This window comes from Lactuca saligna, chromosome 3 (assembly GCF_052625555.1).
Source record: "Lactuca saligna cultivar CGN05327 chromosome 3, ASM5262555v1, whole genome shotgun sequence".
Taxonomy (NCBI): Eukaryota; Viridiplantae; Streptophyta; class Magnoliopsida; order Asterales; family Asteraceae; genus Lactuca; species Lactuca saligna.
In genome coordinates, this window is record NC_136419.1 from 35,527,839 (window position 1) to 35,543,378 (window position 15,540).

General features: G+C 36.0%; 1 protein-coding gene and 1 long non-coding RNA gene across 2 annotated transcripts; both read left to right on the forward strand.

Moving 5' to 3' along the window:
* The first annotated feature begins 211 nt into the window (after window positions 1-211).
* Window positions 212-1,120, forward strand: LOC145033540 (uncharacterized). The gene is made up of 2 exons (XR_013677605.1): window positions 212-527; window positions 660-1,120. It is a non-coding gene; the product is annotated as an uncharacterized LOC145033540 (long non-coding RNA).
* Window positions 1,121-14,468: 13,348 nt separating this feature from the next.
* On the forward strand, window positions 14,469-15,286 carry LOC145035258 (kirola-like). The gene is made up of 2 exons (XM_078983831.1): window positions 14,469-14,719; window positions 14,823-15,286. The coding sequence occupies exons 1-2, from the start codon at window positions 14,533-14,535 to the stop codon at window positions 15,086-15,088; spliced, it is 453 nt and encodes a 150-aa protein (XP_078839957.1). The 5' UTR covers window positions 14,469-14,532; the 3' UTR covers window positions 15,089-15,286.
* The last annotated feature ends 254 nt before the right edge of the window (window positions 15,287-15,540 follow it).

Genomic DNA, 15,540 nt, shown 5'->3' on the forward strand with positions numbered 1-15,540 from the left:
CAGATTTCGGATACTATCATGAAATTTCAGAATATTTTTTTTTGTCTGCGAATGGAACATTCCCAATAAGGTGGTCACTTTTGCAAAAAAAAAGAAAAAAAATGAAATTTTTTTTCTCAGATATACATTAAAAAATGGTTAGATTACTCAATTTCCTTAATTATAATATTGGTTAAATTTTCCATGTAAAGCTTGAAGATGTACAAGTACAATCATACAAGCACATGGTATAAGTAGAAAAACATGAGCAACATCCCTATATAATTGCCTCATTCATCAGTTGTATAAGTACTACCATTAGAGGAGACGACTAGCTAGCTAGTGATCACAAGAAAAAGAGATGACTATAACCGGAAAGATATCACGTGAAGTTGAAATCAATTGCGATTGTCACTTGGTTTATGACCTCTACAAGAACAATCCACACGACTCATCAGTCGCCGACCCTGAGAAGGTTGAAGCTTGTCATTTAGTTTCTGGCCAATGGGGTGTTCCTGGATCTGTCATTCATTGGGACTTCTATCATAGTAAACTACTTCATTCGTGTTAACTTAACATAAAAACTAACTTGTTCTATGTTCTATCCATACCGCCAATACACACACACACACACACATATCTATGAACGTTTGTAAAAACTAATTATGGTTTTTCCGTAGATGGAAAAAAGGAAACTTGCAAAGAAATCATTGAAGAAGTTGATGATGAATTGCACAAAATTGTGTTCAAAGTGATTGAAGGACATATCGTGGAGGTGTATAATTCCTTTAGCTTCATCCTTAAGACCAAATATGTGGGGGATAAGAAGCTTGTTATCTGGACTATAGAGTTCGAGAAGGCGAATGCAAGTATACCGGATCCAACATCGTATCTGGACTTGCTTTGTGGAATTGCTGGAAATATGGATGCTCATTTTTTCAAGCAATCATGATGTCGCCCGATATGTTCAATAAATAAATGCTGTAAATATATTAATTCGTGGTTAATATATATTGAGTGCTTTTGAAGATATGTATTGTAAACTAGCATGGTGTGTTCTTGTGTATTTCAATTACTTTTGCTGGAATTGTGTTATCTTTTGCTTGATTTTTGTTTTTGAAAATAAAACTCACCTTTGATAGTTACTTCTGTTTATCGTTGATTGGTTTTAGACTTCGATGTTGCTTCATTCCCGATCGGGATTGGATCTGGCTTACCTGGTCCTGTTTGGTGGTGCTCTTAAATGAATAATTGATCAACAACAGAAGAGAGATTTAAACATCGGAATCACGGATTCTCATGAAACTGAAACGGAAGTAATAAAAACTGTCGTCTTAACAAGAAACTTCAGACAGTTAGCAATCAAGTGAACAGTGAAGGACAGGAAATTGTCCAGCATGTGAACCAATCAGACGAGTGGAAGATGAACGTTTCTGGTATTTAGTCTAAAAACTGAATTGGTGATGAATTTTAGTGGTTCTAGTATTTGATATAATAACAAGTTTTTTTTTTCTTTTAAATCTATTATTTACATCCAATATTAAATTTTTTGAACTAGAATTCAGATAAAGTATGTTTTAAGTCTGTATTGACACAGGTGTTTTGTTTGATTATTTAACAGAAAAATGGAAAGATTTCTAAAAAGAAAATCCTCAAGAAATGAATCACCTCTATCCGTAAAAAATTTCAACCTTTGCTCTTCCATTCATGCCTATAAAAAATAATATGGCTGACATTGCGTGGGATAATATATAATTAGTTGAAGATTTGATTTTTTTTTTATCGTTTTGGTTAATAATGAAGCGGTGGGATAATATATAATTAGTTGAAGATTTGATTCAGTTTTTTATTGTTCTGATTAATAATAAGGTGTTAGTTTTTTATTATTTATTTTTATTTTTATTTTATTAATTTGACTTATAGTAGTGTTCGATAGTCTGTGCGTACAGTTGTAAATGAACTGAACGTTCAGCGAACGGTTCATGAACAGTTCGGTGGGAAGTTCATTTATGTTCGTTTATTTAATAAATTAACGAACATGAACATAAATTCTCGTTCGTTTAGTTAAACGAACGAACATGAACACTGATTTCGTTCGTTCAATTATGTTCGTGAACGTTCGTTTATGTTGTTCATTTAAGTTCGTTTATATTTGTTTATATAAGTTCATTTTATATTCATATATGCTTAATTGTGTTTGATTACATTACTATATTATATGTTCATATATGTTCAATTATGTTTTTTTAATCTTTGTTCGTTTATGTTCGTTTAACTTGTTCACGAACATAAACGAACGAACATGAACAATGTAATTTGTTAAACGCACGACCATGAATAAGAAAACTCGTTCGTTTATCCGTTTGTGTTCGTTCATTTGTTCGGCTAACTTAAATGAACAAATATGAACAAGCCCCCGTTCGTGTTTGTTCAGTTCGTTTACAACCCTATCTATGCGGAATAATATATAATTAGTTGAAGATTTTATTGACTTTGTTTTTATTGTTTTTATTAATCATGAGGGCGTGGGATAATATATAATTTGTTCAAAGATTTGATTGAGTCTGTGGTGAAGAGTAGGACTTTCCAGCTGACAGCCGAGGAAGCTCGCACGACACCAAATATGGTGACGGATATGTATCATTTTCTTATTTCTTTATTTATATTGAATTCTTGCTTATATTTATGTCTTATTTTAGGATCGTTCCTTGTGAATTGTATTCCTGCTTTGGTATTTTTTTTTTATTCGAGGCTACCCGAACCTTTGTATCGCTTGCACTTAGCAAGAGGTTTGCAGGAGCTCCAGGGAAGTTGGATTGTCCCTTGGATGTCGAGATTGCAGATGATAGATATGTTCGAGTTGCGAGGATTCATCAGGGTTGTACGCTTCCGTTATTCAACGAGCAATATATGGTGGATTTTTTCCATATTCCTTTGCCTGGGAACAAGGTTATTGTTGGTACGGATTAGTTAAGCCCTAATGAGGTAGTGATCGATTGTGAGCACAAGTTAGTTCGGGTTCGAACCCCAAGGGGGGGGGGTTCTTGGGGAAATATCTCAACGTGGGTCAATATTATGTTCAACAGCGAGGGCGCGATGTTATCTTCAGTAAGGTTGTTCCAATTATGTCACCTATGTTATGGATACTTGGGATAAGGGTAAGGCGGCCGTGGATGATGTGTCTATTCTGTGGGACTATCCCGATGTGTTTCCAGAGGATTTGCATGGGGTGCCTCCGGATAGCCAAAGCACCATATCGGTTGGCTCCTACCGAGATGCAAGAATTTTCTACACAACTGCAGGAGCTATTAGACAAGGGATTCATTCGACCGAACAATTCTCCTTGGGGAGCACTGATTTTGTTTGTGCAGAAGAAGGATATGTCTCATTGTATGAGCATTGACTAACCGGAGCTGAATAAGGTAACGGTGAAGAACCGTTATCCACTCCAAAGGATCGATGATCTTCTTGACTAGCTTCACGGTGCATCTTGGTTCTCCAAGAATGATTTGCGATCAGGTTATCATCAGATACAGGGTGAGGGATAAGGATGTGCAAAAGACTACTTTTTGAATTGGTTATGGTCATTATGAGTTCATGGTGATGCCTTTTGGGCTCACCAATGCTCCAACCGCATTCATGGATCTCATGAACCGTATGTGCAGATCGATGTTGGATTGGTCCGTGATTGTATTCATTGATGTAACATCCATAAAAATAATGGAAAATTTAAACTTTTTCAAACATTCAAAACGAATGGTTATTACAAATTTATTTTCAAAATAATATAATATCAGAGTATCCCAGAAACAAGGTCATAGAAATATAAGGAGTTGTACGATCATGCCTTTGCCTTCCCGCGATCATCTGATGTAACTGAAACAAAAAATGAAACTCTTGTTCGAGTCCAACTGTTTTAGGGTTGAGACTTTTACTTGAAGGGTTATTTGATCTCTGTTCCATGTGACTATATTCATGAGGTAGTTAGTTGACATTGATGGGAATCTTTCAGCAGCTGACGAAAGGGTGAGGTCGGGAACCTAAGAGAGCCTAGGAAGTGCCTCAGTGGGTTTAGTCACACTATTTAGTGAGTATTTGTGAGAGCAAGGATGATCTGATGCGCAGGGACAAAGTTTGAAAACTCAAACCTTGAATGAATACTTAAGATCAATGTCTGCTTACTAATAAGTGTTCCAGTCAAGTCTGGCAAGACTAGTCAAGTCTGAATAAATACTTCAAACAAAGTATTCAAGATATAAATGAAGAGAGAAGATAATGATCAGTGTAAAGATATTAAATGAAGAACAATAAGAATGTTTTTGATAGAACTAAAGTGATTTAGTAAAAATGCAAAAATAGAGTGAAAGATCTGTCTTTTACTTTGCATTGAAAGCTCCTATAAATAGCAGTGAAGGTTACATTGAATGAACTAGGATACTAACTTAGGGTCGGACAATAGAAATGTTCCTAACATTCTGATTGTCTATTATTACAAAAAGACTAAGTCCTATGAAATGTCATATCAATACAAAGACAAACTTTAATAAATGCACAAGGACAAAATGTAGTGACTTCGGATCAGCACACATTCCGTATATGAGGATCATTCCGGAATGTCTTCACTTAAGCTTCTCATCTTCTTCTCTTTCAGTTCGGACAGATTCTGGACCACTGTTCACATTCGACTGTAGAACATTCATTGTTTCGGAACATATTCACTTCGGAATTGGAGCTTAGGATTGCTAGAGGTTCACTTTCAGGTTCCAATAATCTCCCCCCTAAGTGAACTTAGCAATCAAATCAATTTATGCAGCATCTTCTTTGATGAAGGTATAGGCTCTGAACAACCATTCTCGGACTTCAATATACCAGGATAGATGACTCACAAACTTTGCTTTGACCTGTTCCAGAGCTTCAGATTTGGAGGCACGTGAGATGAACTTCTGCAGGGTTTTGGTAGGAACTAGGTGTTTGTTAAGGACTCGGAAAAAGTCCTTCTTGTTTTTCTTTCTGGTTGTGTAGAAAAACCCTAGAACCGGTTCTTCTATTGGAACATATGCAAGAAGTTCAGCTTCTGGAAGAATGAAGTCAATTTTCGCAACAAAGTTTGTGACATCCCCAAAATCTCGGCCAGAAAAGACCGATTTTCATTTATGCTTTTAAAATAAATTCAGAGTAACCCCTTTTGATTTGAAAGAGTTGCGGAATTTGTTCCCAAAAACAAAACATGATAAAACAATGTTTACCAAAGCATTTCATAAAAGAAATGTATTTTTCATTATATAATCAAAACTCGGGGTGTCATGTTCCGATATAGACCAACAAGCATAAACGATAACATTACAAGTCATTCAACAAATATTTACATATACAGACTTGTAAACAAAACAACTTGATGGTTCATCCATCTTACGCCCTTGCGCCACTTCCTGTAATACAAATAAAACTAAGTGGGTCAGGCTTGGGAGCCTGGTGAGCATATAGGGTCTTCAACCCACAATAAATAATTAAATTAATTATTATCAACCAACAATAACCCAGTTACCCATTCCCGTTATTCTCACTTTACGTCCCTAAAATAACTAACACAAGGGACCTAATCTAAGAATATTTTCATCGGGGTGACAACACATGCTGCGGGGTTTCCTCAGCAATATAAGTCAAATAAGGCAACCATGAGGGGGATGGAATACAACGAATGAACACCGAAGTTCATTAACACCTACAGGTTATGAGCCTGCTAGCGTTCCACTGGACTGTCTAGAAAAGTCCGTGGTCGTCTTCTAAATTTCGCTAGATGACTGGATCAAAACAACAACGAGGCCTCTCATCTGTTTATTACACACCAACTATCTACCCATGTTCTACCCAACATATTAGTAGATAAAAACATACATTTTTATACATATTTTCAAAACCTGTATAGCATGCTTGATCAATACATTTTCCATATAACAGATGAGGCACACACACATAACACGTATTTCGTATAGAAATAATCAGATCTGTAAGATAGAAGAAAGTGAATATACATTCACACACATAACAACAAAATATACATATAACACGTATCTCGTATAAAATACTTCATAGTTATACGTTATGAGAAAGTAACAACGCATTCACACATATAAACGACAATAAACTTAATACCCTCGAACCATACTTGTATTATTATTGCGTTTATGAAAGGTAGTATACACTCACTTGATCAGAAGATGATCGGACAGCACTACGGCTTGCAGAAGTAGTAATCCTCCGCAGATCTGGAAGATCTCTACGAAAATCGAACTTCTCGTGGGCAGAGCTTCGGCTCGGAAACCGCACTTCTCGGGATCTTCGGGATCTCGGGACTCGCTTCGGGACTCGGAAATATTACCGGGGCTTCGGGATGGCTTCGGGGGTAAAACCGCAAAGCTTCGGCACAAAAACGAGAGGAAATTAGCAATTAAACCCGGACCCCTCGCATCCTATTTATAGGAGGCTGGAAGCTCCTCGTACGCGGGGCGTACGTGCCTCAGAAACGTAAGCGCATGCGTCATACGAAGTGTCGACACTCTTTGGAGTACGCGGGGCGTACTCACTTACGCGGCGCGTAAGTCGGATCAGACCTGTGACTCACCTTCGGATAATGCTTCCGAATTTTGATTTAAAAATAAATACAAATTAATTAATAAACTTCGGAAATTCATATCTTCTTCATACGAACTCCGTTTTTGACGTTCTTTATATCCACGGAAAGGTGAGACTACGCTCTACAACTTTCGTTTAGACTGCGTCGGCTAATTTTGATTTTATTCTTATTATTTATTTTTAATAGGCCGGGACAGAAACTTTCGTTATAAATTCATAACTTCTTCATTTGACGTCCGTTCTCGCCTAACTTTTTATCGCTTTGATACTAACAACAAGATCTTCAATTCTCGTTTAGATCACTAAGGCTAAATATCGCTTTAACATAAATTTCACTTTTTACGTTATTCAGCGTTGTCGGTTCTGTCACGAAACTTCGACAGGTCATAACTTCCTCGTTATAACTCGGATTTCGGCATTCTTTATATCTTCGGAAACCTTGTTTCAACTACTACAACATTATCTAAAGATATCAAGTTTATTTTACACTTAAATTTTGACGCTTATTTTTATTCTTAATTAATCAAACCACATAATTAAGCAATTAAGCACAAATCACATAATACTCAAATAATATAATCTTATTATTTCAAAACGGGTTACAAAGGTTAACCTAGACCATTACATTGCTAAAAATGGCAAGCCCGGAAACACAGGCGTTACAAAGTTTTTAGTTCCGTATAAGTGCGCAAGCTCATAGACACATCTGCAAAATTCTGCGACATAGTCTTTGAGTAACTCAGAGAAGTGTGGTACGCACCCATACTGATATCATCTCTTTGAATTCCTCGGAAGTAAGCAGGTAGTGTGAGACTGTCATTCAGATTCATTGAAGGGAAATCAATATCATAAATGCTCATGTGTGTTGGTTTGTTCCAGAAGATGTGAAATCAAAATACTGGGCAGTTGAGTTCGAATTTCGCAAGAATTTTTCTTCTGAAACCATTGAGTTTGGTAACTCTCTTCCTCGTCCACACTTCCTTGAGAGGTTGTGCATGCTTGGAGTAGAACGTTTCAAGCCTTTCTCGCTCAGTCCGGAGAGTCACTTTCGGATTGTCAGATGGGTGAAGAGGAGCGAATTTGATGTAGTATTTACTGTAAGGAGAGCGAGGAAGATTAAACTGCTTGGAGTCATTTTTGGGAACATCGTAATACATGAACGGGATAATTTCATGATCACTGAGAATGCCTTGATGCATCGGATCAAGATTATCCTTGAGAGATGGATCCTTATGTTGTCCTCTAGTGCTCCGTTGATTTCGTCCTGAGACCATCCATGTTTTTTCTTTGGAGGAGGTCCGGAGTGAGCTGCTTGTTCGACTGTTAAAGGTTTTTTCCTTTATCTCTCTTCAATATATCCATGATAAGCTTCATGTTCTCATCGATTATGAATTCCAGAGTAGGGTTCGTAAGAGGTTCTTTCAAAATTTCATCAGGGATCCGGAGTGGGGAACCCTCGTCTAATGGAGCAATTTTTCGAGCCGGAATAGGACGAAGCATTGAAGGAGTGGCTCGGAAGGCTTGGGCAATAAGTAGAGATTTTTCCTTGGCCATTTAGATACCCATCCGAAGAGCATCAGGCAGAGAAGATGGCCAGGAAACAGCAGACTAAATTATCTTTTCTTCATCTGTCATAACCTTTGGAAAGAGCTTCTTCAGAGCCTCGATACCAAGAACTCCCTTTGTAACAAACACTTATTCATCACTATCTTCATCATTGATTTTAGAAGTGGAGATGGAAAGGATCTTCAGTTCGTCTTCATCAGAATCATTTTCATCCCATAGTGTGAACTACGAGTTAGGCTTTCATGTATGGCTAGGACCTTCTCCCCCTCTTGCATCGGTGAATCTTTGAACCGGTGCAAGCATCAGTGACTCCTGTAAACCATTAAAATTTTCAAACACCTTTTGGAGTCCGGTGTTGAGTTGTTTAGTGAGGGCATCATAAGCTTCGGAAGTAGGGGTTTGAGTAGCAATATGATCGAACAGATGTCCAAGAATAGCTAACATCTCATTAAACTTTCGATTCAGAACAACGACAATGTTCCCAGTGGATCGAATCGACTTGAGGAGGACTTGTTGAATGATGAGATTCATCTCGTCCTTCTTCTGGGTCTCCTTCTCCAAGAATTGGATCTGTTTCTCATGACGCACATGAGTCTACTTAACAATATTGTTGGTACCAGACACCAAGTCATCATGGACCCTGAGCATAGAGGTGATTGTGTCGAGATAATGTTCAACCGAAGCATCATACTTAGCTTTAACTTCTTCAATAGAATGCTTGAGTCGGATAGAGATCAATTGATCTAGTTGGGCTTCTCGTTCAACAATGGAAGGTCTGCACTAATTTGAGAGAGACTGAATGATGGCATCAAGTTTGAAATCAAGTTCAGAAACCTTTTTATCCATTTTTGTGTTGAGTTCTATTACGTATGTTTCGATTAGGAGAAATTATGCATGGTTTCTAACACATTGGTTTGAATTTCGAGGAGAAATCAGCATCATCATCAATAGGAGGTACACACGTAGAATTGCTTTGAAGATCTCTGTTGTACATTGAAGTAAGTGTGGCCTCCACTTGAGCTCTTTTTAGATCCGGACGTCAGGAAAAAGCCACGTTCATATAATCTTCCCATTTGGGATCGTTAGCATCTGGCCGTCCTATACTCCTTCTGGGTATCATACTAATTGAGGCATCCAAATTCAGAGGGACTGCTCCAGCTACGAAATTCTTAGGGTCTGGAACAGGGGTTTTAGAGTCTGTTTATGTGGAAGAAACGAGAGGGATATCAAATGTGACTTGTGGGTGTGTTCCAGGGGGTGCAAGGAACTATGGTCAAGACCGACATCACCTTTTTATGAACGTGAGGGTGGATTATGTGGAGACTCCCCGTCAGTGTGTGTATGTGATTTTGAATCATCGAGGGGTACCTCAGATGAGTGGGCAGGGGCAGTGTTTGTAACTTTTCAAACTTACTAGGTCAAATATTTATCTAATAATAATCCTATATTATCCATATTTAACCAAATCCATTAATTTTGATAAGGATAAACATTCCAAACATAAAAAAATCGATTTTAGGCAATAAAAACGAGTTTTGGTAATTATCCTTAGCAAAATCTGCTCAAAAAATCGAAAATCCCGGCAACAGACAAGCAAACTCGACGAGTTGGGTCTAGAACTCATCAAGTTCAGTATGAACTCATCGAGTTCATGCTCCAGACAGCAAAACTTTCGATTTTTCTGATCTTTGGCAGTCCAATTATGCATCTATTTAACAGAAAAATGACCTAGGCTCTGATATCACTGATGGGTTTTGAGCATAACATCAATCCGATGGTGTTCATGCATCCCTAAGTGCTTGGATCTAGTTTTTCTACTTTGAACATGCAATAAACTTCCAAGACTTACAAACCCTAGATCTAGCATACTAGTAATCGAATTAACATATGAATTAGGGTTTAGATCTTATCTTGATTGTTATGTAGCAATAACAGTCAATTCCTTGGCTTCAGAAAGCTTAGTGCCTCAAGTGTTGCACCTCTAATGGAGTCACAAGCACCACTAAGCAACTTGGATGAAGAGAGAAGAGAGGGAAGTCACCAAAACTGGCTGGAAACCCTAAAGGAAGTGTTAGCCACGTTTTTGGTGCCCAAGGGTTCCTTATATACTTAGGCAATTAGGGTTATCAAACAAGGAAACCCTAACTTGACTGCTTAAGCCCTAAGAAGCCCATGGACCCCTTCTGGAACATGCTTTGGACAATTTCTAATAAGATTCCCTATAGAATTCGTCCAACCTATTATTCCAAGGTGATCCATAGCCCAATTGTAATTATCTTATAATTACAATTCCAGTCCCCTAAGTTTAATTAACCTCTTTTAGCTACAAAATTAATTCTTCACTAATATTAATTACATTATGATTTTTCCTTTAATATATGATTCTTATAATATATTAATAAATCATAATTAAACCTTTCTCTCCTTAATTCATCCTACATATTGCTATGGTGAAGGCAACCCAAAAGGACAATGCTCATAATCGGGTCAAGTACATACCAAAATAGTTATGGACTTAGACACTAATCCAACAGTTACATCATCACACATTTTGCAAGCTTTTAGAGGTATCAAGTCGAAACCTTTTCTACTCCATGGTTAGATCTTTTGATGTCTTAGTTTTTATACTTTTGGTCCTTTTTGGGTTGGATTGATGATTTAGGACGATTGAAGGGCATATTGTTTTAGTTATGAACTTATTAGGAGTCTCTTAAGCATAAAGGTGCAAACTTTATGGGGTTTTTGGTTTCATGCATGCAATAATTCATCTATTAAGTCCTTTTGAGCTTTAAGAGCTTCATTTAGCTATGCATGAACGTAAAGTTAGCAACTTTACGTGATTGACTAGCTCAAGGAAGTTAGACCTACGTTTTGGAGCAATGTATTAATGAATTAAGGGTTAAAAATGGAAGATGGGTGAATGGGGAAGTATGTTGGCCGTACAAGCCCTAAAACGTGCACGCTTAGCGTATAGCTGAGTACGCCCCACGTACTTAGCAAGATTAGACTTTGGATGTTTGGGATTCGGTTTGGGCAATATTTTGTGCTTAGATGTTTGGGCCATCAGGTTTTGGGCTGGTAATTATATTGAGAGGGTCTACAATGGGATTTCAGCCTAATTTGGAAAATTTGTCCATAATTGGGCCTTGGATGATTAATTTGGAATTGGGCCTTTTGGATTAGTCTTGGACCAAACTAGGTAAGGGGTAAAATTGTATTTTTACCCTAAGTATGGACTGATGGTTATGGATTAGAATCTAATCATTAATTAGATGTTATTTAGTATTTAAAAGCCCGGGGATTCGTCAGACCAACAACTAAAGATCTTTTAGTGTGATTCAAGAGTGTGTTATGTACTCATATGCTTACCGGCGGGGCCCAATGACCATTTTGTATGCTATGTATCTTGGTGATTATTGCATGTGTATGCGTTTATGTATATGTTTATATGTATGTCGGGCAGGGCCAGATCTATGTACTGAGCAGGGTCTGATAACGGGTGGGGCCCATTATGTGTTCACCACAAAAAAATAAGCCATTTAGTGGCATACAAAAAGTGCCATTAAATTTTTTTAAAAAAATGCAACTAATTGCTTCTCGGCTAATCAGCGACACGTATAATAAGTGCCACTCAAAACGCTCCCACTGAAACCCTTTAGTGGTACTTTTTGTTTTTGCCGCTACAGTTTTTATGCTTTTAGTGACATTTCGTATTTGTCACAATAGAAGAAAAGTTTCTTATGACACATATTTTGTGCCACTAAATGCTCATTTGATTCAAGATTTGATGCTACTTTTAGTGACACTTTTTTATTTGCCATAACAAAAAAATCTTTTGTTGCACTTTTTATGTGTCAAAAATCATGACAACCCCACTTTTTCTGAAAATGATGAAAGCAGCCAACATAATTTAATTATTAAATTAATGTTTATTATTAGAGCTTAAATTAGTGCATATTCTCTTATACATACACATGGTGATACGTCTTATGATTTACATGGCATCAATAGAAAGCAACTCTTCCTCTACCTCCACCTTCACCTCTAGTTCCGCCTCAGCTCCACCTCCATTTCTGCCTTATCTCCACCATCTTCCTCCCTATCTATACTCGTCTATACATAGAAATACAACCGTAAATCTTTTATAGTTACATTGGAGCAATTTTAGATTTTTAATTAATAAAAATAGTATGTAACCTTTTTAGGTTACCTGTAATGTTATGATAAATAATGGGCAAGAGAATCTTGCCCATGGAGGATTTTTGCACCACAACATGGTCCTTCAGTTCCAACTGTCTCCTCATTAACTACCACACCATCTATTATTCTTTACATGTTCTATCATCATGGATCTGCAATATATTCATAAATTGATAAAAAGCAAAATGTTTTATTTTAGGCACAAGAGTTTAGATTCAAAGCTCATAAATATCATCCGTCAATTTATTTTCCAATAAGGCTCTCAAACCATGAGCATTAGTGTTCTTAGTTATTTATTTTCTTGTAATTAATCTCAAAGCATTTTTTGTATATGTATGTTAACCTATAAATAAAAATAATAGTATACAATTATCAACATTTTCCATTAGTAAATGTGTTGAGATGAAAGAATACTTACTTCATTCATCTAAAATAACTTCTTGTATTTTTTCCCTAACGGATTCTTTGGATTAGTTAGCACCTACAAAAATTATTATTTATTCATCCAATTTACTTTAGTCATACAACACTTAATGAGAACAAAAATAACCAGACATATTAAAGCCACTTAATGTCTACCACTAATGAAAAGGTATCTTGATAAATCGAGGATCTGTAAGAGCTAATAATTGACAAGAATTAGAAACCATACAACAAATTTAGGTATCAGACCATATGCAATAAAATCACTACTTCCAAGCTAACAAACATAAACAAACACTAACCAAATCCACCCATCCAACATTATATGCAGATACATACACTTATGGAAGAAAAGGGACTTACAATCTCTAATAAAGACAACGTGTGTACTTGAAAATTCTAGAATAATATTATATTTATAATACGGTATAAGAACACAAAAGAGTACTTAGTAAATGATACCTTTTTGAAATGGTATTTTCAAGATCTATAAAGGCACCTGCACAAATAAACAAGATGACTTTGGTATACTTGATGAAGTACATGTGTAATAGACTAATAGAGGGATACTTGATTGAAACAACTAGCACATCATCTGCCCTCATCTTGAAGCTCCTCTATGCCTTCATCTTGTTCAGCCCTAACCAACGTCACAACCTTAGTTCTCCTTTCAGCCAACATCGCACGATCATCTTAATCCATGATATTGTTTGGTTGTGCAATCATCTTTAGATCGAGGAAGGATGGTGGGATATACACAATGTATCCTAGGCTTTGAATCGATCCAAAGAAAGGGTGGGGGTTCGTGATCTATGGTGGCTACAAGATGCATAGAGAGAATAGGTGTGACATGTAATTTTTAGATAGATAAACCCTAAAAACAGGATATAGTGACAAATCATATATGTACCATTAAAAACACTAAATGACATTTTGTTTGTAGTGGTTCATTATGTATGGTATGTGATATTTTAAGAACTCATTAAACTTTGTGCTTATGGTTTTCAATTTATATTTCATGTACTTCCAAATTCAAAGGGAATGCCTCAAGATGATTGTAGAGCACACACCACTTCTTTCTGTATTTTGTGATTTACTATGATTTAAGATGATGTTTGATTAATTTATTTTTATCTAGATTGTATTGATGATGCTTTGGAATATATATATATATATATATATATATATATATATATATATATATATATATATATATATATATATATATATATATATATATATATATATATATTTGTTTAACTTTTTGTAAATTGAAGTAAAAAACATTTTTTTTTCTTAAAATTCCTTAATTATTCTTCGGATTTTGGATCTGTTTTTTGAAATTTCAGAGATTTTTTTTTTTTTTCGAAATCCGAAATTTTAGTTCAGAATTCACAATGACATTCAGAAACTAGTAAAAAATGTTTGTTTTTAGTCCGGATTGTCCCATTACATATAAGGTGATCATTTTTGCAAAAAAAATGGTAAATAAATGGAAATTTGAATATTTTTTTTAAATATACATAGTGGTTAGATTACTCAATTTCCATAATTATAATATTGGTTAAAATTTGCATGTAAAGCTTGAAGATGTAAAGTACAAGCATACAAGCACATGGTATAAGTAGAAAAACATGACCAACATCCCTATATAATTGCCTCATTCATCAGTTGTACAAGTACTACCATTAGAGGGGACGACTAGCTAGCTAGTGATCACAAGAAAAAGAGATGGCTATAACAGGAAAGATATCACGTGCAGTTGAAATCAAATGCGATTGTCACTTGGTTTATGACCTCTACAAGCACAAACCACACGACTCATCAGTCGCCGACCCTGAGAAGGTTGAAGCTTGTCATTTAGTTTCTGGCCAATGGGGTGTTCCTGGATCTGTCATTCATTGGGACTTCTATCATAGTAAACTACTTCATTCGTGTTAACTTAACATAAAAACTAACTTGTTCTATGTTCTACCCATACCTATGAATGTTTGTAGAAACTAATTATGGTTTTTCTGTAGATGGAAAAAAGGAAACTTGCAAAGAAATCATTGAAGAAGTTGATGATGAATTGCACAAAATTGTGTTCAAAGTGATTGAAGGAGATATCGTGGAGGTGTATAATTCCTTTAGCTTCATCCTTAAGACCGAAGATGTGGGGGATAAGAAGCTTGTTATCTGGACTATAGAGTTCGAGAAGGCGAATGAAAGTATACCCGATCCAACATCGTATCTGGACTTGCTTTGTGGAATTGCCGGAAATATGGATGCTCATTTTCTCAAGTAATCATGATGTCGATATGTTCAATAAATAAATGATGCAGATACATATATATTATATCGTAATTAATATTATATTGAGTGCGTGTGAAGATATGTATTGTAAACTATCATGGTGTGTTCTTGTGTATTTCAATTTCTTTTGCTGGAATTGTGTTATCTTTTGCTTGATTTTTGTTTTTGAAAGTAAAACTCACCTTTGATAGTTACTTCTGTTTATATTTTTCTATATAAGTAATGTGGAATATCGTAGATTGTTTCAAGACTTTGATGTTACTTTTTAATGTTCTCGCTGTTGTTGTTTTCATTTTGGATCTGGCTTAACTGGTGCTGTTTGGTGGTGCTCTTAAATGAATAATTGAACAAAAACAGAACAAAGATTTAAGCATCGGAATCACGGATTCTCATGAAACTGAAACGGAAGTAATAAAAACTGTCGTCTTAACAAGAAACTTCAGA